This window comes from Paroedura picta, chromosome 2, assembly GCF_049243985.1.
Source record: "Paroedura picta isolate Pp20150507F chromosome 2, Ppicta_v3.0, whole genome shotgun sequence".
Classification (NCBI taxonomy): Eukaryota; Metazoa; Chordata; class Lepidosauria; order Squamata; family Gekkonidae; genus Paroedura; species Paroedura picta.
The window spans coordinates 57404306-57428767 of NC_135370.1; the positions used below are offsets into that span (position 1 = coordinate 57404306).

At 42.2% G+C, this 24462-nt stretch overlaps 1 protein-coding gene across 1 annotated transcript in view; it reads left to right on the forward strand.

The window, feature by feature from the left end:
- The first annotated feature begins 389 nt into the window (after window positions 1–389).
- The window catches only part of LCT (lactase), a 29268-nt gene continuing 5195 nt past the window's right edge, over window positions 390–24462 (forward strand). Inside the window, exons 1-15 of the mRNA XM_077320204.1 lie at window positions 390–1032; window positions 4017–4093; window positions 4888–4974; window positions 5724–5826; window positions 6259–6337; window positions 8449–9157; window positions 10894–11539; window positions 12299–13861; window positions 15255–15523; window positions 16118–16408; window positions 17023–17221; window positions 18031–18233; window positions 19938–20035; window positions 23288–23422; window positions 24027–24250. Coding sequence (XP_077176319.1) covers window positions 390–1032; window positions 4017–4093; window positions 4888–4974; window positions 5724–5826; window positions 6259–6337; window positions 8449–9157; window positions 10894–11539; window positions 12299–13861; window positions 15255–15523; window positions 16118–16408; window positions 17023–17221; window positions 18031–18233; window positions 19938–20035; window positions 23288–23422; window positions 24027–24250 — 5326 coding nt within the window. The remainder of the gene's footprint in view (window positions 1033–4016; window positions 4094–4887; window positions 4975–5723; window positions 5827–6258; window positions 6338–8448; window positions 9158–10893; window positions 11540–12298; window positions 13862–15254; window positions 15524–16117; window positions 16409–17022; window positions 17222–18030; window positions 18234–19937; window positions 20036–23287; window positions 23423–24026; window positions 24251–24462) is intronic.

Consider the following 24462-nt stretch of genomic DNA (forward strand, 5'->3'; position numbering starts at 1 on the left):
GTTTAAAAAAAAAACACTGAAAACTCATTCCTACTTCACCCTACCAATGGGACACTCTTAGCAGATTAACATTCCACCAGAAAACATGAGGAGAAAAGGGCTAATGCCTTCTGGTGTTCTGGACTGGATTTGCCAAGCACTTCTCCATTATCCAGCTCCATTTATTTGGGAAAACACAAAAACCAGATGAAAGCTGTCCCAGAATGTCCCGCCAAATAGCTGGCCCGGCAGTTAGTAAGCCTTGAACCTTTATTTTCACTATCTTGGTGCTAGTTGCTGATCGGCAACATTGGAACTGTGAGATAGATAATGCAAGTTAAATGTTAATTTTATTATCTGTGATCTAGCATAAATGGGATGTGAATTCTTGTGTCGCTTGATTAGCAGACATGGCGTTGGCTTGCAAAGTGGTTTTGCTTGTTCTGCTTCCTTGGCACTGTCTAGGGGAAGACTGGGAACTTGCAAGGAGGTTTGTTGCTCTGGCTGGGCCTCTTACTGATGAGTTAGTAAGTGATTTACACATGGAGAGGGGACGCGTAAGAGAGCCAATCTTTCCTTCCAGAACAACACAAACACAGTATCTTTGTCACTGGCGAACTCTCTCTTCCCTGCCTCCATATTTTTCCCACCTGTATGCAAGTGGTGTGACTCACTTTAAGATCTTCTTACCGTGGATGAGTATCTTGCCGTTGGGAACTGCCCAGAACCCAAATGAAGCTAATGTTGAGTGCTACAGAAAACTTCTCAGAATGCTCAGAGCAGCGAATCTGAAATCAGTTTTAATTCTGCATCAAAATCATCCACCAAAGTCTTTGGATCCGTTGAGGGCATTCGCTGATCTTTTTGTGGAATATGCAGACTTTGTCTTTGAGTCTTTGGGTGATTTGGTTGACACTTGGCTCACTTTCAGTAATCTGACTGAGATCGCAGAGAGATTGCCGCAGGATGGTTTACTTTCCCCACCTCTTCAGGTCCTAGCTTCAGCACACAGAAGGGCTTATAAGATCTACCACGAAAAATACTCTTCACAAGGTAAGTGGAATGGTGATGGGATGGGATATTTATTCCAGGGGGAATGGGATCAAGGCATATTGACTAAGGAGGAACTTGGGAGAACTGCCCTATATTTTCTTTAGTTGAATAAACTTGATTGGTTGTATAAGTCGGTGAGAGGACACAGCTATTGGTGTATATATGTGTGTTCTGTTTACACAATAAAAAGGGTTTAACTTGAACATTAGCACATGGAGGGATGGGGGTATTTAGGGACAGAGAATGTGCAAAGAACTGTGAAAGAACATCAAGGTCTAGTACAAATAAAACCCCAGCATGATCCATCAATTGCTCCTGGCAGTTTTCCATTTCACCAACATCTTTTCCCTGGACATCAGTTACAGTTCCTAAGTCCCTCACAGATAAATTCAAAAACAGCACTAGAGTAACACCTTGATTTAGATCCAACTGAAACATTACAAATGCATGACCCCCAGACCTCTTCAGGAGGCATATTTTGGAGAGAGCCAGGTACCAATCAGATGGAAAAGCAAGGAAAGAGCTGTATGTATGCCATTATGCCATACGAGGACCGATTCCACAAGAGGAATTTGCCCCTGGACAGCCTTTCATTGCTTGCAGGTTTTAGTTCTGCTTCCACATGATGTTGGCAGCAACCTGTAGCTGTGCAGGAGCTAGTGCGAGTTTTAGGCAGATTTGCTTTGAAATGAGGGAAATCGCAAAATCACGATTTGCCATTTCTTGCTGTGCTGCAATCTGGGTTGCAAACGGGGACAAGCCTGTATGGGCGGAGAAACGCGCAACAGTCTCAGCAGCATTTTGCCCACCTTCACACCTGCCCTCCCCTCTCCATTTCCAGATCAAGATTTTTTTAATGGCGCAGTCCACATTGTTGCAGGACCACAAAGCTACGTGCCCTCAATAAAAATAAAATGTTCTCTTAATTGTACTTGGAAATTTTGGGATCAAGCACCCAAAACACATTCCTGGCAGTAGGGTATTAACAGGGAAAGAGAGGGGAGAGTGTGATGAAGCATTTTTGCAAGCAGGAGGCATACGGGGGGGAAAAAGTTGCATCAAGCTTCAGTGATTTGGTAGAATAGTGGCTCTCTTTGGAAATAGAAAGCTAGGTTCCCCTGTAAGGCAAAGAGAAGGAAAAATATATATGATCATATTTTATATTAATAAATTTGGAAACTTAACCCATGTTAGCGAATCAACTGCAGAAGCCAAAATAGATGGTGTATCGCAGGACAAATTGCAGCCTTCTACAAGCAAAGACTTGTTGTTAGGGATGTCATCCTCAATTACATATACAATCTTTTTCTTACATGGCTATATTTTGTAATTTTCCAAAACAGAATGATTTGTTGATCGATCACATCTTTCCCCCTCCTATTTTACGTCACCCTTCTGTGAAACCTCCCCAGCCCATTCATCTTTCTCCCTGCCTCATCAACCATTTCTGCTTGTCTGTCTCTCCAGATGTTCTCTCTTCGCAGTTTCTGGTTGTCAAATCCCACACCATTTTATCCTTCCTCTCCAACATATCATGAAACCTCTCACTGTCTTCTGGCTCCTTTTTTTGCATGACTTCCTCCCTTCTCAGACATCAAAGTGTTTGTCGGGTGAGTTTATGCATGTCGTTTTGACCTCCCTCTCATACAACTCCAACACAATTTACATTCTGCCTTCTTGCTTTCAACGCTTGATGCTTATCCCCATTATCTTGACTTTCTTTTCTCCAACTCTTCGGACCTTATATAATTTGATTTGTGCACTCCTCTGAAAGAGCTTTAATAAAAATCTTTGACAACATCTTAGTCTCAAATTTCAGTTCCTGCTTTGTTTTCATCCTACACTCAATATTCTGTTTTCTGCTCAGCTCACTTTAGGATCTTTTCACATAAAGGCTTTCCACTGTTTTATTTGCAGAATTGCTGTGTTACTTCCCACCAAGCATGATTGTAACATCTTTCCCCCTTTTGTTATATTTCCATGATTTCCAAGTCATTCCTCTATGTTTTCTCAAATCAGATGATAGGTGGTTTGAGAAAGCACATTGAAATGGTGGGGAAACTACAGAAATATAACAAATGGAAAACAGTGTGATGAAGAAACTTGAAGAACCACCACAGTCCAGCATTCCAAAAAAGACTTATAACATCCTATCCTAAGCAGGAGTGGTTTAAGGATTTATGGTGCCTGTAACTCCACAGCCAGTTTAAGGATTTGCAGGGCCCTAGCTGAGTGATTGGAGACAGAGATGCCCCCCCAACAATGGAAACGGTGTCACTCCAATGTCCTTATAGAGGGCAAAGGGGGGGAGGCTACAGCCCTGATCCATAGGTGGGGTCACTATGTGGGGCCTCCGGAAGCATGGGGCCCATAGCACATACTGCATGGATAAACTGGCCCTTATCCTAAGAGCTCCTTCCTAGCTCTTTAATCTCTCATTCATTGTTTCAATTATCTCTATCAAAGACCTTTTGTAAACTTCTGAAGCCATTCTGCAATTCTATTATCATTTCCTGGATGAATTCAATAATCCTTTCTATACCTTGTGTATCATGCCCAGGTCTATCTTTCTATCCCTGGTCTTTCTGTCACTTAGATATTCTTCAATCAATTTGATTTATTTGATTTATTTATATTTACATACCACCGTCCCCTGAGGCTTAGGGCGGTTTACATGGAACTTTGCTTTGCTGACAGCTATACTTCCACTATTTTTTTACCAGTGCAAACAGGAGATCACACAGAGTTGAGATCACACAGAATCTCCAACAGGCCTTAGGGAAATGTGAATATGGGTTTAAGACTAGGCAACAAGTCCCTTCTTCATAAACTGACACCATATATAGTCACAGTCAATACTTTGTACAATTACGTACATTCACCATTCTACTTTGCCCCCAGAAAGAGCTGTGAGAGTTCTTCCTTCCACAGTAAATAATTTGAAATTATAATTATGTGATTTCTCCTTCCTCCTTGTCCTTCAGGTGGGAAAGTGTCTATTGCCCTAGATATCACTGACACCGGACTGGTGCCACCAGGATCTTTCTTAGCTTCAATTTCGGTGATGAATTTTTATTTTCTTGACAACCTTCCTACTTGCAATTTAGATCAATCAAAGTGGAGTCTTCTAGCTAATAGGGGCAACAACTGAGCATTTGGGTTAAAAATCAGAATACTGGATTTCTCCAAGCAGCTTGTGGGTCTGTCTCCCCTGCAAAGAGATATCTAAGCAAGCCATAAGGCCTGATTCAAACTTAGCTGTTTCTTTACACAGATATTATGCATTTATCCATTCCCATTTTGTTACATGTATTATCGTGGAGACTTGCAATTGATAGCAGATTTCCTGCAGTTATGTACCAGTGTACAAATATTATTGTATGGGAAGTGGGCTTAAATTTTAAATCCAAAACTCTGTACACTGCCATGCAAAAACACTGCCAAGGGGAACGGGATGATACCTCACCTGCTGTGCAGTAGTAGGTTATTGCAAATGGTCAAAGGCTGTTACAGTCTTAGACTAAAACGTAATACATAAATGACAATATTATCCTAAAGAAGTCAAATGATAAAAACTAGTTTGAAATAATGAAGTTACTATTTCTATTGTGTTTTAGTCTCATTTTTTTATGTCTGGAAAGTTCTGATGCCTGCACAGTCTAACAGAAGACCTTACTTTATCTGTATATCTAAGAGAAAACTTAACATCTTAACTGTTGAGCATTGTGCAGACTGATTTATTTTCTTCCTTTTGAAGATCACTGGGAGGGCCCAATCTGGATTTATAAATTATTTCGTGGAATAATAACTCTGTATTTTAAATACTGTCTGTGTTAAACTTTGTCTTATTTCCAGGATTCCCTAGATTTTATCTCTCTCAATCTCCAATATAACTGTAAGGGGGAAATGCTTTTCCAAAAGACACTGCTGAATGAACTGCAGGTAATTCTGAACAACAGTTACTTTCTAACTTTCTCTAGACCTTGTATATGGTCTGTTACACAAATACAGTCCATTTGAATTTAGGGCATTTATGACTAAAGTTTATCTTCTTAGCTCTCGATTTTAATATAAAGGGATTGAGGGATGATTCAAAAGACAGTGTAAGCGACAAGTGTTTTTTGATTTTCTCTGATATTGAACTGAACTGACAAACATGCTAATGCTACAATCAAACATAAAAACATTGGTTGGTTGGCAAGGAACTTATAGAAGATTTCTCAATTACTGCCTCTATGTCAACTTTTCTCAACTTTTTTTCCATTGAGAAACCCTTGAAATATTCTTCAGGCTTTGAGAAACCCCAGAAGTAGGATCTCCAGGTCCCAGCTGGAGGCTAGCATCCCTGCCACTGGTCAGGGGTGCCAGCCTCCAGGTGGGACCTGGAAAACCTGGAAAATGAAAGTTCCTCTTCAGACTGCAGGGATCAGTTCCCCTAGAGGAAAGAGCTGCTTGGAATGGGGATGGCCCATGGAGGTTGCATCAGGAGGTGGCTCACTCCCTGACCCCCATGACCTCCAAGTTGGTCCTCATTGGCATAGTACTCACTCTCTATTGACGACATATCCCAAAAGAGGGTCAATCAGGTAAGGAGTGAGTTGGCTGCATGCAAATTCAACTTAGTGATTCCAAGAATATATGGTATTGTCAATTATTATGTTTCTGTAGCTAATTTTTTTTTAACTTTCTAGTATGTCATGGGAAACATGGAAGTGTTGCTCTTCACTTTAAATTTCTATGAATGCTCTTCCATGCAAGAAGATCCATTTGTAACACTGGCTTCCATCTTTAGTGGTAAGTGTCTTTTGATTGGAGGAACTGTGATTTTGAGTAAGGGAAAGGATTTAGGGAACAGATGATCTACAAAAAGGGCAATACTGTGACCCATTGAGGTCAGCTCCATCAAAGAGGCTGATTTCAGCCAAAATGGGAGTTCATTGAAAAACAAAGAGTTCAAAATTAACAAAACATAAAGCTTATAAATTTGCTTAGGAATTCATCCCTGAGTCTCCCTTTGAAACTTTTTTGATAAAACATGGCAAGTCTTTTTCAGAATACCCAGGGAAGCTTAGAAACCTCAAAGCTGCTATTTGTACTGTAATTTGAAATTTGCATTAACAAACTGATTGATTTATTAGCTCAAAGCTACAAGATGAGGCTGAATCTAATTGGTTAAATTCTATACTTTTCACCTACACTTATTTTATAAATCTATATGTCTTCTAGGCATCAATAATGATCAAGTATTGGCAATAGGAGGTGATGTACAGGACCTACTGGACAGCTTCTCCGTTCACTCAGTTCGGTATATATTTTTAATTGTTTAATTGTTTAATTATTTGATTGTTTTTAGAATGATACTTTTGTGTGCTTATGACTACAGCCTTTACTTTGAAATAAACATAATATATGCTTAGGGTTGAACTACAAGAATGTGCAGTTTTTCTGTAGCCATTGTTGTTGTTAGTTGTGAAGTCATGTCCAACCCATCGCAACCCCATGGACAATGATCCTCCAGGCCTTCCTGTCCTCTACCATTCCACGGAGTCCATTTAAGCTCTCACCAACTGCTTCAGTGACTTCTGTAGCCATAGAGCTGGCTTTCTCGACTAGCATTTCATGAAACCCTGGGGTTTCTTGATAGCTCTGGAAGGGTTTGGGATAAAAATGTTAGTACAGTAGGTAACAATAACTTGGTTGAAGCATAATGACAATTCATAATTTGTCATTATATGAATGAGGCGTATAGATCCTTTGGTTCATGAGCTCCTTCTCCCTTTCTTTTCATACATGGTGGTAAAAGGCAAGAAAGCTCTTTCATTTTTTTAGCAAGCCACTGTTGACTGTATCAGCTATATCTTAAATAATAGCTTATTGTCTTCCCTCTACACTAGAAATTATAATTACACCTTTCTGCCAACTTTGTCATAATAAATGATCACAGAAAATGTCAATTATGATCACACCAATGATTTTAAATGCCACAATGCCTGTTCAGAAGCAGTTTGAGATCAACCAGGCAATGGGCTCATCTACAAGCTAGAGAAGCACTATCAGTGATCTGTGGGAAAACCAAACTGATTCAAATGCAAAATAGTTATTTGTCTGAATTATTTAATCGTAAATGGCAGCCTTTAACTTTTTTTAATATTGAGAAATCCCTGAAACATTCTTTGGGCTTTGAGAAACCCCCAAGTGGTACAGAGATGCAAGAATTTTTGGCCATTAAGGGTGGGGGAAGAGCAATGCGATGTGTACATGAGTGTGTGGGGGGGTCACCCTCTGCCCCTCGGTGCAGCTTAGTTTTGGAAGATAATAAGAATCTGGCTGCTGCAGCTCACTAACTGAAGATGGAAAACTTTGTGTGTAATATGTGTGAGAGAGACAGTCTGTCAAAGTGTTTTGAAGTTTCATCTTACCTGCACCAAGATCAAGTTTGTTTTATACAAATAAGTTTAGAGATTTGGCTTGATAGATCATTGTCTAATTCCCTGTAAGTATGTATGTCACTTTCCAGCATGAAAATTTATCCAAATGTTATAGTGTTGCAAGTTGGTGGTATTTTGCAGATCTAACAATTCTATCTAATTTATATAGATAAATTCAAAATGTTTGAAACTTCTGTCATTGGCAGTATTGTGAGGAAGGTTTAATGGTGTTTCACAGTCTACTAGGCTCTGTAGATGTGGTACCAACTGAATTGACACTATCCAGTGGTCTCCAACCCCCGGTCCGGGGACCGGTCCCGGTTCGGGGATCAGTCGGTACCGGGCCACAGCTCCTCCTCATCCTCCTTCCTGGCTGCTGCCTTGGGGGCTGCCCTACAACTCTGCCGCCAGCTCACCTTTGGTGCTCTCCAGTGGCTGGCAGCGCCCCCCAGAGGCTGGCGGGAAGTCAGGGGTGCTGGCGGGAAAGCAAGTGGAGCAGGGGCTCAGGCAGTGGCAGCGACGTCCCTTGGCAAAAGACTACCCCCCTCCGGGCCTCAGTAAAATTGTCAAGTATTGACCAGTTCCCAGTGATAAAAGCAGTGGGGACCACTGCTATAGACCATATTCTTTTGGATTGCCTTGCATTTTCAGAATTGAGAGCTGTATTGATTTTTCCTTCGCTGAAGCAGGACTCTAAATAAGTCTTTTTAGTTACTAAGAGATGAAGATAAACAAGTAACTTTGTGTCTTGTTAAATTTTGGTGGCTGTAGTAAAATCACATAATTGTGGTAGAGAAACTTAGGCTTCCATTTGAGTTTGTTCATGACTTTTGTTGTGAAAATAGTAATTAAGAAGAAACCTCTGTCAACAAACCAAAGTTCCATCTCTCACTCAAATGTCACAAATATGGTTCGACATTTTTGGACATGAACAGAAATTTAATCAGCACAAATTATAATTATTTATATATCATTTTTTCTTCTTTAGATTCTTCACAGAAGATTCAGTCAGCCAACAGAAACCAAAAGAGACAATAATACCTACTGTAACCCACCCCTCATCCTACATAAAAACCTGGGGGAAATTTGCTAACCAGACTAAGTTGGAGAGAGATTCTTTTTTGCATGATGTTTTTCCAGATGATTTTCTTTGGGGTACATCAACTGGATCCTTTAATATTGAAGGAGGCTGGGAAGAAAATGGAAAAGGAGAGAGTATTTGGGACAGATTTGGGCATCAAGGCTATGTCCACAGGAATCAAACAGCCAATGTTGCATGTGACAGCTACCATAAGACAGAGTATGATGTCTACCTGCTCAGAGGCCTTCAGACAAATATCTATAAATTTTCCCTATCATGGCCTAGGATTTTTCCCAATGGGACTAGGAGCAGTTTAAATCCTAAAGGGGTAGAGTACTACAACAAACTCATAGACAGTTTGCTGGATTCTCATGTTGAACCCATGGTGACTTTGTTTCACTGGGACTTACCGCAAGCCCTGCAAGACCTTGGCGGCTGGCAAAATGAGACCATCATAAGTGCTTTTGTAGACTATGCATCATTCTGCTTTGCTACTTTTGGGGACCGGGTTAAACTCTGGATTACCTTCCATGAACCCTGGGTCATAAGCTATGCTGGCTATGGCACTGGGCAGCATCCGCCAAGAATTGCTGATCCAGGGATGGCATCTTATCAGGTATCAACAGTGCAGTAGCTTGCTGCAATTTAGGAGATGTAATGATTCCATGGAGACCATACCTGCTTCTTTCTTTGCAGGTAGGACTAATATTGACCAGATTACCAGAAGGTATGAGAGAAGCCAGTGGAGAAACAAGAGAGGAGTTGAGAGGGAAATGTCTATGTTTCTAACCTATAGCACTGAAAAACCTTTTACAAGTCTGCTCCTATATGAGCTCGAAAATTTTGAGACTGCATGTCTTTCCGGGATGAGGATAAGAGAGTGAACTGAAAAGTATGTGGACTTGAGGAAAGGTGAAAGCAGTCAGAATTTAGGCAGGAATTAGTCAGAATTAGTCAGAAAGCCAAACAGGACACATGGTACTTTAAACAAGGCTAAGCAATGGGGCTCAGTAGTTTATGTTTCATCCGGGAGCCCCAACTGCTTTAATGTGATTCTTACTGGACCATCACTACTCAGATTATGAGTGTCTAATAATCATATAAAACGAGACAGTTGGGTAGAGGACGACTGTGAAAGAGTTTGCCAACAAATCTCAATTTATATCAAGCTTGTCATGATATTGGCATGTTGGATGGGTTATTGAATACTGCCTACAGACAGCTCTGCATTGGTCTGTTTTGAGGGTTATTTCTAACATCACAGTTGTTATTACCTGGAATATGCACTTACTAAGTTTTAATCACTGAGATGGAAGTTTTTTGACATTCAAAAGGAGATCTTTAATAGTCTGGAATAGAATCCTTATTATGACAGCTAAAATATCCAGTAGCACTTTCACATGTTTTTGTATGCTGTGGCCTAGTTCTTTCGGATGCCAGAGCTAGAATTGTGTCACAAGCCATTCGAGGAGAAAGTAGATTTCTACATATTCATTTTAAAAAGAACAGACCCTTATATTAAAATTGTACTAGTCCTACCTATTAAAAAGTTGAGTAAACTTTCCAAATAATTAGTTATTTTGATTTTAACTTAGTTTGTCACTCAGCTCTACCAGCCTCTGTTAAACCCAGTAAAGATTTTTAATGTTTTAACAAGATAGGGCTATGCCTCATTAATTTTATTTAGTCAGTCAATTATATTTGGCTTTTCTAAAGAGCTCTTTCAAAGCAAATACATATGGTCACCTATGAAGCTGCCTTATACTGAGTCAGACCCCACTCCAGACCCAGTCCATCAAGGTCAGAATTTTCCACCAGACTGGCAGCAGCTCTCCAGCTGCTCAAGCAGACATTACCTGCAACCTGACCCTTTTAGCTGGAGACACCCAAGATTCAACCTGGGATCTTCTGCATGCCAAGTTCTGCCACTGAGCCATGGCATCATCCTGGCAGCAGTTCTTCTCAGGGCCCACAAATCCTAAGTAGCCTCTAACTCACTTGAATATTGTTGAATTTCATGAATTGAATTTCAATTTTCTGGTTCACAATGCACCTGCCCTTTAAATTCCAAAGGATCGTTATCGTCAATGTATGTCAGGTCTAATACTCAGTGGACATTTGTCTTGGGCAACTTGTGCTCATGCCCTATACTGAAGCTGCCTTAAGCAATTAGACCATTGGCCTCTCTGCTCCAAATGTTAATAATCCCCAGAATCCCAGACACAAGATTTGTCCCAATCCTGCTATATGAGAAAAACGAGATTCCAAAGAATGGGCATAGGACGTTAAAAATGCAAAATATGTATTCTATTTCTGGGCTCTGTGGATTAACACTCTCTTCTGCCCCAAAAGGTGGCTCATGTTATTCTGAAGGCACATTCTAAAGCATGGCATGTTTATGACAACCAGTATCGTTCCAAACAACATGGGAAAATAGGAATAGTGTTGAATTCTGATTGGGCTGAACCCAAGTCTCCGGAGAATCCCGAAGATGTAAGAGCAGCAGAACGTTACTTGCATTTTATGTTGGGCTGGTTTGCTCACCCAATATTTGTTAATGGAGATTACTCAGACATCCTGAAATCCCAGATTCAACAGAAGAACCAGCAGTGCTCAACTCCAATTGCCAGTCTCCCTGCTTTCACTGACGAGGAGAAGGTCTTAATGAATGGGACAGCTGATTTCTTTGGCCTTTCCCATTACACTTCCTGGCTTATCAGCAATGCTTCAGCCAACTGTACAGCAAGCTATGAGAATATTGGAGGCTTTTCCCAAGATGTTGACCCCCTTTGGCCTCAGACAGCATCTCCATGGATTTCTGTGGTCCCTTGGGGGCTCAGGAGATTGCTGAACTTTGTGTCTCAAGAATACACAGGGACAAGGTTCCCAATCTTTATAGGAGGCAATGGTGTACCAACTGACACAGATGGAGGTGATTTTATTAATGATACGAAGAGAGTGGATTACTTTCGTCTGTATATCAATGAGGCTTTAAAAGGTAGGGAAATTTCTGTGTCTTGTTTCAGTGGACAAGTATGAAAATAATTGAAATTAACCTGTGCAGCCATAGTCAAGTAATTAATTGGCTTCTTCTCATGTTCCCTGCCCCACCCCCACCCCTGCACGCACACACCATGGATATTATTACCACACTGACCATGTTCTAGTAATTCTCTAGAACATGGCAAATATATCTATGGAAAGGGATGTTTTCAGGATAAATACTCACTGTTTGAGAAGGATAGATACAAGTATGTGGTGATTTTCTCACATGACTTTCAAAATCCAGAATTATAACAAGGGTGGAAATGAAAATCTGTTAGTTATAGGTTTGCCACATTCCCTTTGGAGTGGGATCTCCTGCCCAGCTAGCCCTTCCTTCTGGACAGTGGGAGAAAATGGAGGGACGGAATGAAAACGCTATTGTCACAGCCTCATTGTGCTGATGTCACTTCCAGAAATGATGTCATCGCAACACCTGTGATACTTTAGAATTCGATCAAAACTTCATAGTTAAACCATAGAGTTTTAGCTAAATGCTAGAGCACTGCTGTCAACATGATGACATCCTTTCGAATTGCACCGGAATTGAGGCCAGTATGTCCCTGGTGACATAGTTACAGCACTGGTGTGTGCCTGCCCATGAGGCTCCTGTCAGTTGCCCTTTATGCTCTAGATAGTGATGACTGTGAAATATTTAAATTGTTTAGATAGCTTATTGGAATTTACAACTAAATTACATTTTCTTCACTGGCAGCTATAAAATTAGACACCATTGATGTTCAGTCATATATTGCCCGGTCTCTGCTTGATGGTTTTGAAGGCCCTGCAGGCTATAGTCAACGGTTCGGCCTCCATTATGTGAATTTTGAAGATGCAAACAGACAAAGAACACCAAAAGAATCTGCCTATTTCTTTTCCACTGTTATTGAAAATAATGGATTTCCTACTACATTCAAAAGAAAGTATCTTCAGTCATTCAGAAAGAACATGCCCATTCCTGCAAGGCTACCTAGCTTACCAGCTTCTGAAGTTCCCTCCAAAGCAAAAGTGGTTTGGGAAAAATTCTCACGGCAGACTGATTTTGAAAGAGATTTGTATTTTTATGGCACTGTCTCAGATGATTTTCTGTGGGGTGTTTCCACATCTGCCTTCCAAATTGAAGGAGGTTGGGATGCAGACGGGAAGGGCCCTAGCATCTGGGATAACTTTTCCCATGTTCCAGGGAATATTAACAACAATGATACTGCAGATGTAGCTTGTGACAGCTACAACAAAGTAGATGAGGATATTTATTTACTAAGGGCCTTAAGAGTGAACACTTATCGATTCTCCCTTTCATGGCCTCGAATATTTCCCAGTGGAAGAAACCATTCCATAAATAGCTATGGTGTTGATTATTACAACCGGCTGATTGATGGTCTGCTTACTGCTAATATCACACCAATGGTCACTCTTCACCACTGGGATCTACCCCAAGCTCTGCAAGACATTGGTGGCTGGGAGAATCCAGTGATGGTAGAACTATTTGATAGTTTTGCAGACTTTTGTTTTCGGACATTTGGAGACAGGGTCAAGTTCTGGATTACATTCAATGAGCCTGCCATGATTTCATGGCTAGGCTATGATGCAGCAATCTTCCCACCAAATGTAAAATATGATCCTGGTTATGCACCCTACAAAGTTACTCATACAATATTGAAAGCTCATGCTAGAGTCTACCACACCTATGATCAGAAATACAGAGAGAGTCAGAAAGGTGTGATTTCTTTGAGCCTCAACATCGATTGGGTTGAGCCAAAGACCCTTAGTGATCCTCAGAATGTGGAAGCAGCTGATCGTTATCTGCAGTTCATGGGAGGATGGTTTGCACACCCAATTTTTAAAAATGGTGACTACCCAGAGGCAATGAAGTGGAACGTGGGGAATAGGAGTGAGCTACAGAAATTGCCATCTTCCAGACTTCCAGTTTTCACAGAAGAAGAAAGACAATATATCAGAGGGACAGCTGATGTATTCTGCCTGAACTATTACACCTCAAAAATTATAAAGCATAAGACAACCAGGCTAAGTCCATACTCTTATGAGCATGATCAAGAACGTGAGTTGGAGATTGACCCTTCTTGGCCTAACTCAGCAATTGATGGAATGAGAGCAGTGCCCTGGGGGCTTCGGAGGTTGCTAAACTGGATCAAAGAGGAATATGGCAACCCTCCCATTTATATTACTGAGAATGGGGTTGGAATAAAAACTGAATCTGATGTTGATGATACCAGCAGGATCTTTTACTACAAAACTCACATCGATGAGGCTTTAAAAGGTACAGTTGTTTTATTTAGCTACTTGGGTATAGTTATCTAGCTGTAGTTGTCCAACAGTTTAAAGATCAGCAATGCAATCAGGAAAAAAAAAAGACTGGTAATTTTTCAATTTTTCAAAGATGGCTATAAGTAGCAGGAAGATAGGTGGATATGTAAAATGCTTCCAAGTCACAGATGATTTATGGCAACCCCATTGGGTTTTCAAAGCAAGATGGTAACCCTGGTATCTGTAGGTAGTCTTCCATTCAAATGCTAACCAGGGCCAACTCAGCTTACCTTCTGAGATCTGATGAGATCTGCTGGGCTGGGCTATGCAGTTCAGAGAGGTAGGATACAATTATTAATTATTAAAATTATTAAAAATACAAAACTGGTCTCAATATAATCAATATCATTGACCAAATACTCAAGAACTGGTAAAAATAAAAAAGATTGACAGTATAAATGTGCTAATAATGTCTCAAGATATTCATTCCTCTTCTTGAGGCACAGTATGTTAAGGATGAAGAGAGAGGCATTGGCCTTCTTATAGCATCCTATTTTTACCCATCGAGACCCAGTTGTCATAAGTTTTTAATGGTTCTAACCCCATTTCAAACTAAAAGAATCCTGAGATGTATGACCAAGATAAAGTGCTTCTTCTTTTTGTAATGTGCTATTCCGCTAATACTTTTTTTTGACTGCAAGGGAGACAAATCTTCTCATCTGACGTCATCCCCACACCAACACACACACATTTATTCAGAACTCATTCAGATGTAAAAATATACTCCCGATTAACTGTACAGAGGATCAAGCTGCAAGTATCAGAGCTTTTCAGAGTTGAAATGTGTATATTTAATTATTGACATAATTTATTCCATTAGAAGATGAAGAAGAGTTGGTTCTTATATGCCGCTTTTCTCTACCCAAAGGAGTCTCAAAGCGGCTTACAGTTGCCTTCCCTTTCCTCTCCCCACAACAGACACCCTGTGTGGTAGGTGAGGCTGAGTGAGCCCTGATATTACTGCTCATTCAGAACAGCTTTATCAGTGCTGTGGTAAGGCCAAGGCCACCTAGCTGGTTGCTTTTGGGGGAGTGCAGAATCGAACCCAACTCGCCAGATTAGAAGTCCGCACTCCTAACCACTACACCATGCTCGGTCTCTAATGAGTTTTATTCATTAATGAGTTCCCTTTATATTAGTTATATTACTTATATGAAGGTATTAGAATAAACTGTACCACTAATTTTAGGTCAACAAAATAATCTATTACTTAGCAGAGTCTGAAAAGCCTCTTTTAAAGATATTACTCCTTTAGTGGGTACACTTGTAAGGCAAATAAATGTCTAATATGGCTTACAGTTTATTGTTACATTCATGCTGTACGTATTTTTTGTGCGTTGTTTTAGCTTACAAACTGGATGGGGTGAATCTTCGAGGCTATGTTGCTTGGTCTTTCATGGATAATTTTGAATGGCTAAATGGTTATGATCCAAGATTTGGGCTGCACCAGGTTGATTTTAACAATCCGAACAGGCCAAGAACCCCTAAACGTTCTGCTATATATTATGCTGAACTCATACGTAAGAATGGGATTCCACTCCCAAAAGAAGAGGAATTTATTTATGGAGAATTTCCAAAGAACTTTTCTTGGAGTGTGGCGTCAGCAGCCTACCAGGTGAGAAAATGATGCTTTAATACAGAACATTGTTTTGTGGAAGCTACCCAAAATTTCTTTTTGAGCTAAGAATGCAAACTGGCAAGGGAGATTTATTTATTTAATTCATTTATTTAATTCATCCCCCCCCCCAGGGAAGTGTTCTGAGGCAGTTGCCTCCTGGGAAGAAGCTGCCTGGGGGGGGGGGGGGAGATGGCTTCCCTGCTGCCCTCGAGGCGGCGGCTGCTGCACTTGCCGGGCGGCGGGCAAGCCACGGAGCCGCCTGGGGTGGGGTGGGGAAAGGATGGCTTCCCCGCCGGCCGCCGAGCGCAGCCGCCACCTCTTAGAGCGGGAAGGCCGCGCAGCTGACTGGGCGAAGGGGGGCGAGGACCCCTTCCCCCTGGACTGCCAAGCACACAGCTGTGTTTCGCGGCCGGGGGGGGGAAGCTGGGGTGGCACGGAGGGGAGGCCAGGAACGCCGCCTTGCACCGACGGGAGGGGGGGGCCCTTTCAAAGCCCGTTCTTATCAACGGGCTTTGAAGCTAGTAAGAAGATAAAAAATTAGTATTCAATTTGTTAATGGTCAGCCTCACTGATTAATTTGTTTCATTAAAGGTTGAAGGTGCCTGGAGAGCAGATGGGAAAGGCCTAAGCATTTGGGACCAGTTTGCTCACACTCCACTGAAAATCGGCAATGATGAAAATGGGGACGTAGCTTGCGACAGCTACCACAAGTTGGAGGCAGACTTGGCTATTCTGAAAAACATCAGAGTCACTCACTATCGCTTTTCCATTTCTTGGCCTCGGGTCCTCCCTGATGGAACCACCAAGTCTATAAATGAAGCTGGCCTGAGTTACTATGAAAGACTCATAGATGCTCTCTTGGCAGCCGATATCCAGCCACAGGTAAAGGCAGTGAGTTAGAATCCATACAATCCACATGTGGAAAAGAAGCTATGCTGGCAGTCAGATTGTCCATTAAATTACATCTAGGGCCCATCACAGCTTGATTTAGTCAGGTCTTCCCAGTTCAAATGCAATATCTTATCCTATTAATTTCATTTGCTTCACCTTAATTAACTGACAAATTAAATGGTTGTGATACTGCACAAGGGAAAGATATTAGAGGTTGGAAACTGTTGCTATGAGTTTGTTCAACGATCGATTATTGGAATCTAAGTGTCTGCCTTTGGCACCATCCCCCAAAACAGACACAATGTCCTCAGTCAGAAGTTTTCCTTTATTACTGTCCCCTTCCACCACTGTGTGGCCTTTCTTCCAAACCCTGGAAACTGTGGGTTTCCCCATCTGCCTGCCAGGTCTTTGCACCAGTTCTACCATACATCTGCCATACATTGTGGACCATGTATCTCTCTCTCTCTCCATTTTACTTGTATGAGTGCCTAGGAGGGTTGGAGTGGGGTGAGCTTGAGAAGAATTTCAACATTCAGTGACCTTGTAAAGCCATGTAAAGCCTTGTAAATGGCCTTATGTCACTAAATCCATACCTCTATCTCTAGGTAACTATTTACCACTGGGACCTCCCTCAGGCCCTCCAAAACGTTGGAGGGTGGGAAAATGAGACCATAGTCCAGAGGTTCAAAGAATATGCAGAACTTCTCTTTCAGAGACTTGGCAATAAAGTGAAATTTTGGATAACTTTAAATGAGCCCTATGCCATTGCTAATATCGGTTATGGCTACGGAGTGTCTGCTCCAGGTAAGGCTGCTGGGTTGATGACTCTCTTTCTTATCTGGGAGACAGATGCTGGGACAGGGGGGTGGAATCCAAAAATAGTCACAGTTCAGCTGGAGCTCATGGCTCTCCTAACAGTCCATCAGAAGCAAGGCAGTACAAGTTACTGACACTTCTAAACGCCTAGAAATTCTGTACATTTGAAACAAGTGGAAGTTTGGGCTTCAGTTTCGGGTTTTTATCTGTGGTGTCTGTAAAATGGGATTTAGGTGTTGCATCTGCAGTCCTGCAGGGCAGGGGTTGTCAATCTGTGGTCCTCCAGATGTTCATGGACTACAATTCCCATGAGCCCCTGCCAGCAAATGCTGGCAGGGGCTCATGGGAATTGTAGTCCATGAACATCTGGAGGACCACAGGCTGACTACCCCTGCTGCAGAGGACTGAGCTTGAGGTCTGAGACAGCATCGTAATTCTGTGAATGTGATTGGCCAGCATGTGGCTGGATCCTGTTTGCTGGATCAAAATTAAATTGACCCAATAGCACACACTGGCTGGAAGATCTTTTGTGCGGTATGGGTATTAATTTGGGATTCTTGCAGGGTTTATCTAGTTCCATTTTAGTTCTTCTGCCTCTTGTACCACCATGCTAGGGCCACAGTAAAGAGCTGAAATGAACTCCCAGTGTCCTCCTGGTCTCTGAACTCACGGATTTAGCATTGCAGTTCTTCCCTTCCCTTTATCCTTGTCCCGGGGATGCTGCTGCTGCTTACTGTTCCCTTGGCTGGGATTATGGGCTGCAGCGTGATCCAAATCTAATTTCTCTGTCTTCCTAGGAATCTCTTTTAGACCAGGCCGAGCTCCTTACATAGTGGGGCACAACTTAATAAAGGCCCATGCAGAAGTCTGGCATCTCTACAACGAAACGTACCGTCCAAGGCAAAAAGGGCTGATTTCTCTTTCCATCAGCGTAGAATGGGCTGAACCAAGGAACCCTTCCAAACAGGAAGATCATGATGCTGCCAGGCGCTATGTCGAAGTAAGAGGACAACTTCATTTTCTCCAATTTTTTTTAATCGCTTATAAGAGTGACCCAAACATTAATGCATTGGGTTGGATCCCACAGATCTGCTCCAGTAATGCTGGCACCTTCCTCTGACTCAAAGCACTTTTGCGATACCCAAGAGATTCTTCTGCAGGGAAGTTCCTCTTGTGTCAAGGGAAGGGGCTGAGGTTAAGGGAACAGATCCCTGGGATTGGGAGGCATTTATATCATTACACAATAAACATACACAGACAGACACACACACACACTAGTGTTGGCAACTGAACTAATAAATGCCTAAAGGTTTGGGGGTGGAGCCTGGGGAGGGCATGGTGTGAAAAGGAGAGGGACCTCAGCAGAATATAATGTTATACAGTCCACCCTCCAAAGCAGCCATTTTCTCCAGGTGAACTGACCTCTGAGGTCCCACAACAGACACCCTGGGAGGGAGGTGGGGCTTAGAGAACTCTAAGAGAACTGCTGAGCACAAACAACTCTAACAGAACTATGACTAACCCAGGTTACTCAGCTGGCTGCATATGCAGGAGTGGGGAATCACTTGGATCTCTAGATTAGCCACTTTTAACCACTATACCACTCTGACTCTCACATCTACCCTTTGCTTGATTCTAGATTTTGCATTATCCAGTTGTGGTTATAATTACTGAACATTTTTCGGTTTCCCCCATTATGTTCACAACAATCCTACTTTGAATAACTTACTGAAAAAGATCAGTGGATTTTATAGGCAGCTTCTATAATTAATTCTGGTTAATTTAAACCAGCCTTTCTCAACTTTTTTACAGTTACCCCATAAGTGGTGTGATTGTGCAGAATATGGCTGGGAAGCATAGCTGTGTCCATGCCCACCATGGGCCCCTCCCCTTCCCACCCCCTCCGGGCCCTAGTTTTTGACATGAGCTTGACATTTGATGGTGCATGACTAAGCCCCAACATTATGAGCAAGGTTTGGTCAAATTTTGTCCCATTTGCTTACCTGTATTGGCTGCCTATTCTCAGGCTCTCTGGTTTCACAAAGCTAGATCCAAATATTATGCTAGGAGGCGAGGAAAGGAGTTAGGAGGCCTCTGGTTTAAAAAAATGCCTCCCTCAATGACTTTTTAAAAATGGATTGTTGGTTTTATATTCATAACTTATTGTTAAATTGTAAACCACTCTGAGTAGGACTGACAGAGTGGCATAGAAATCTCCTAGATAAATAAAATGCCAAGCATACAAATCTCATACACAGAGATTCTTTTATTATCTGAAAGCAACTGCAATTGTCAAGAAGCCTGGGGAAAGGATTCTGCCTCTTTAATAGAGGTTTAATGTGTAAAAACTGACAACTGAAGGTTTTCTGGGCATGGAAGTAATTAGCCACTGCCATGTAATCAACCACAGCCATGCCATGTTGTCACTATGAAAGGCACATGTTTTTTCTACAGGCACTTGGAAACCCTAAATGCAATGGAGCCATATGTTGCATACTGGGCAGGGTTTCATGCAAGTCTGACCACTAAAATGCACAAACTTGACTCAGTTAATTTTGCACTCTGCCTTTAAAACAAACTGGCAGAGATATGCACAAAGGAAAAATGAGTACCTTTAGAATTAGCTGTTGTTGGCTCAATAACAAGCTCTGGATTCAGAGACATTACTTAATTTAACATCCTCTTTAAAAATCCCCCATCTTAGTTCTTCGCTGGTTGGTTCGCTCATCCAGTCTTCAAAACTGGTGACTACAGTGAGTTGATGAAAAGGAGAATACAAGAAAGAAGCCAGGGACAGTCACGGTAAGAGACTGGCAGATCATGGACTATGACAGCTCCTTCTGCATTTGTGTTTGTGTGTTTGTCGCATGGCATGCCACAGCTGTGGCTTTCATGCTGTAGCACTATGGGAAGAGAATGGTAGATGAACCTGCCACTTGGGGTACATAATGATAGTGAGTGAGGAGTTGGTGAGGATCATAACTAATATCAATCATACTTTATAAGTAACTGTAAACACATGAAATTGCTTGATACTGAGCTGGAACATTACTCTGCCATTATCTACTCTGACTTGCAGCAGATTCCCAGGGTGTTGGGTTGAGGGTTTTTGCACTCCCTGTGTCATAAATGGAGATGCTGGCAACTGAACCCTTCTGCATGTAAATGGATGCTGTGACTATGCATTTTATGAGGAGGGTCACATAGCATATTAGGAGAAAGAGAGAAAGCATTTAATGACCAATTGACCAGGGATGAGTCTGCACTGACATGTTTTTTTGGGCTCGGTCCTGCTGATTTTCGTTGGATTCAAACTCGGATCTTCACAGCAGTCTACAACAATTATTTCCCTGGACTGGAAAAAGAGTTAATCCATCTGGTGTAATCTGCACCCAAATAGGCTCTTCTCCCTGGAAACTGGAAAAACCAGTTTTTGCAGGGGCTGATCTCATAGATTTTTTTCTCCCCCCTTCCTTGGTTTGATTGGTGTGTTGATTGGCTGATTGACTGGTTTCCCGCAGGTGCAGCCCCCTTAGCTTCTTGTGGTTTCATTGAATGCTTCCCCCTTAAGTGATTCGATAAGCGTTAATATCAGAAGAAAAGACAAGCTGCCTTCGTTTTAAAAGCAACTGTGTTGATAGCTCAGTTAGTAAGCTATTTGCCTTGCAACCACAACTTTATGAGTTCAAGGCTGGGTGTTAGTCTTTTCCCCCCACACAGGAGTTTTATTTAATACTAGTAAAAAAAGCCCGCTGTAGTAAAAATTCAGTGGGTTCTAGCGCCCCCCCCCACGGGGGGGCAGGGCAGAGAGGGTGCAGGTGGCCGTGAATCTTGGGGACAGGTGACAATGGCTTCCCTGGGCAAGAGGGAAGGGAAGGCACCTCCTCCCCCTGCAGCTCCTGTTGTTCACGTTGCCTCAACGAGGTGGTGTGTTTCCTGGGGTCAGGGAAGCCACCGCCTCCCACCAGCGGCTCCCATGGCCCCGGGAAATACACATGTCAGTGCTGGAGATGCAGATGCAGTAGGTGGGGTTGGGAAAAGCTGAATGAAGTAGCCCATCTGTACCCATAATGGAGTGCCATGGGTTCTCATTTTTCTGATGAAGCAGGGAAAATCCACTCTTGGATATGCTGGGGAATAAGTAATTTGACTCCTGGGTCAATGCTCAGGTTTTCAGATGACGGGGGAAATCCTGACTGGAAATCAGTATCAAATGTAGAAGGCTTTTGTTTATCTGAACCCAACCAGCTTTAAAAGTCCAGTGCAGATAAGACCCAGTACAAGGAGAGAAGCAGCCGAGTCCACTAGACTTTGGTCATCTTACTAAATTGTGGAGTCAGTTCAGAGCCGTGACAGCCATTTGGAGCTGCGACCTGCTTGATTATTTTTATAAATGAATGTCTGAAGAAGGCTGTGGCTGAAAAAAATTGCTAGAACTGGTGGCCTTTTTAATGAATCATAGCCATTTTGGTTGTTGGACAGAAACAACTGTATTTTGTCATGGTTAATCAGTACATGCTTACACAGTAATTGCTGTGTTATTGTGCTTTGTTATCTAACTACTTTGACTTTGTTCATACTTTGTACAGCATACAGCACTGAAAAGGGAAGGATAGTACTTGTTTGCCACTCAGCCTTTCACTCCAATGCACGTTAGAAGAAGAAGAAGAAGAGTTGGTTCTTATATGCCGCTTTTCCCTACCCGAAGGAGGCTCAAAGCGGCTTACAGTCGCCTTCCCATTCTTCTCCCCACAACAGACACCCTGTGGGGAAGGTCAGGCTGAGAGAGCCCTGATATCACTGCTCGGTCAGAACAGTTTTATCAGTGCCGTGGCGAGCCCAAGGTCACCCAGCTGGCTGCATGTGGGGGAGTAAAGAATCGAACCCGGCTCACCAGATTAGAAGTCTGCACTCCTAACCACTACACCAAACTGGTTACCCAGGAAGCCTTTTCTGCCCATTATCTGCTGCAGTTCTTGTTCTTTATCTTTTCCCAGCTATGATTGTCCAAATATCTATGACTGGTAGAAGAAACCACAGACTTTTGACAGGCATCAGAAGGGTCCACACCCATCTAGAAAGCCTCTCTCTGCCTGAGTGTTTTCTCCCCTTGTTGAGCAGTTTTCCTGTTCTGGAGGGCAGCCTGTTCTCTGTTATTAGCTCTTTCTCCTTCCTGGGTTTTTAGTGGAAGTGTGCTATGGCCGAGGGAAGCAGGAAGGCATGTAGGGATGCCAGACTTCATGGGGGGGGGTCACCTATTACCAGCTCACATTTCTCTACCACTGGCCAGCTAGCTGGCAGGGTGGGAAAAGATAATCCACCTAAAAAGGAGGAATGCCTGGCATTTTGGCTAAGTGCCTATGCAATCTGAAAGTGACACAGGCCCACTGGGGATGACGCTTTGGGGTTTCTGGGAGGGGCAAAACCTCTAAGTTGGAAGCTAATTCTACCATTAGAGTTTGCTCAAAAAACAGTGTTCTCCCCACGTGCCCGTATCACTTCTAGTTCATGTAGGCACATCACTGAAATGCTGGGCATTCCTCCCTGCTCTTGGTTAGTGCATCATCCCCACCCTCCACCCATCTGCCAGCTGCTCAGAGGCACCTGACAACTCTAAGGTCATGGCAGGTGAGATACAAAGAGCAAGGACTCTCTTTCTCTCTTGCTTTAAAAGTAGCTGCAGGAGAAGGTAGATGCTTTGTCTGGAAGCCTAGAGGCCAGACTGATTTTTTTTAATGACTTGTATGTGAAGAAACAACCCACATTTCATTTTCTTTCATCCATGATATCACAGAAGTTTATCCAAGGAATACACCAATCACTGCCATCAAGTCTTAGTGACTGTGTAGACGTGAATGCAGTATTTCTGTCCTTTGGATAAAGTGAAGGGTATGCACATTATACTTTCCAGTTAGGCTGTATTTCTTTTACCAAGACATTGCTTTCCAGAAGAAATCAGTAAGAATGATGTCAATGTAAGTCTTCCATTTTGTTTATTGTAGACCATTCAAGGCTCCTTCTCCCTTGACACTTTCTTTTGTGTATATGAAACAGACTCCCTCAATTTACTGAAGAGGAAAAACAGAGGATTAAAGGCACCTTTGACTTCTTTGGCTTGAATCATTATACCACAATATTGGCCTACAATTTAAACTATCCTGCTATTATTTCATCCTATGATGCTGATAGGTAAGAGGTGACTCCATGCCATTTCTATCAGTGGCCAATAATGAGAGCATGACTTTACATGAGCGCATCATTTCTTAGGATCCAATTGCTGGACTTCTTTTTTGTTGCTGGGAGAGTCAGAAGCATTTTTGCTGTGGTGTGAAAAGTCTTCACTGTTTCATAGGATAGACCTTCGATCTAATAGGAGCCTTGTTACAGTTTGAAGGGAGGCTATTCAAATATCTGTAAATTATGTTTTATATCAGAGTGCTCACCTGATCGAGTTTCTAAGCAACAGGCCAATGGTATTTTTGATCTTGTAGGCAGGTTAAGATCATTCAATAATTGATGTTTTTCCATGCTAACACGTGATTTAATTCATGGGTTTTACCTTCACAATTATACACAGTAGGTTATGTTGGTGCATTATACAGCCTCCCCACACCCTGATAAAGCTTCCTGCAGAGTAAATTGAACTTCCCACGTGACCAAATGTGTTACTGCTGGCCAATCTTCTTGACCTTGTAGACACTAGTATGAAGAAACAGTGGCGCAAATACCAATGCACAGGTCAGTCTTGTCCCGTATTATATAAATAGCAATCATGTTCTCTTCTACTTGCCAGAGGTGTGGCGTCAATAACAGACCGCAGCTGGCTGGGCTCTGGCTCCTTTTGGTTGAAGGTGACCCCCTTTGGCTTCAGAAAGGTCTTGAACTGGATCAAGGAAGAATACAATAATCCGCCTATTTATGTGACTGAGAATGGGATATCAGAACGCGAAGATGGGGGCTTCAATGATACGTGGAGAACACATTACTTAAAGAGTTACATTGATGAAGCTTTAAAAGGTACAAACAGGGCTTCTCTCTCTCTGTTGGTTTAGACTTTCTCTTATTTCAGGGAAACCACATTTACATGCATTAACAGCTCTGAAGCTTTTTGCTTTTTTTGTATTAGCTTAGGGAAGGATTTGGGATAGAAAACCTGCAGACAAGACTTTCCTTACCCATAATTTTTCTGTTCTGCATCACTGCCAATGACTCACACCCCTGCCCTGAAG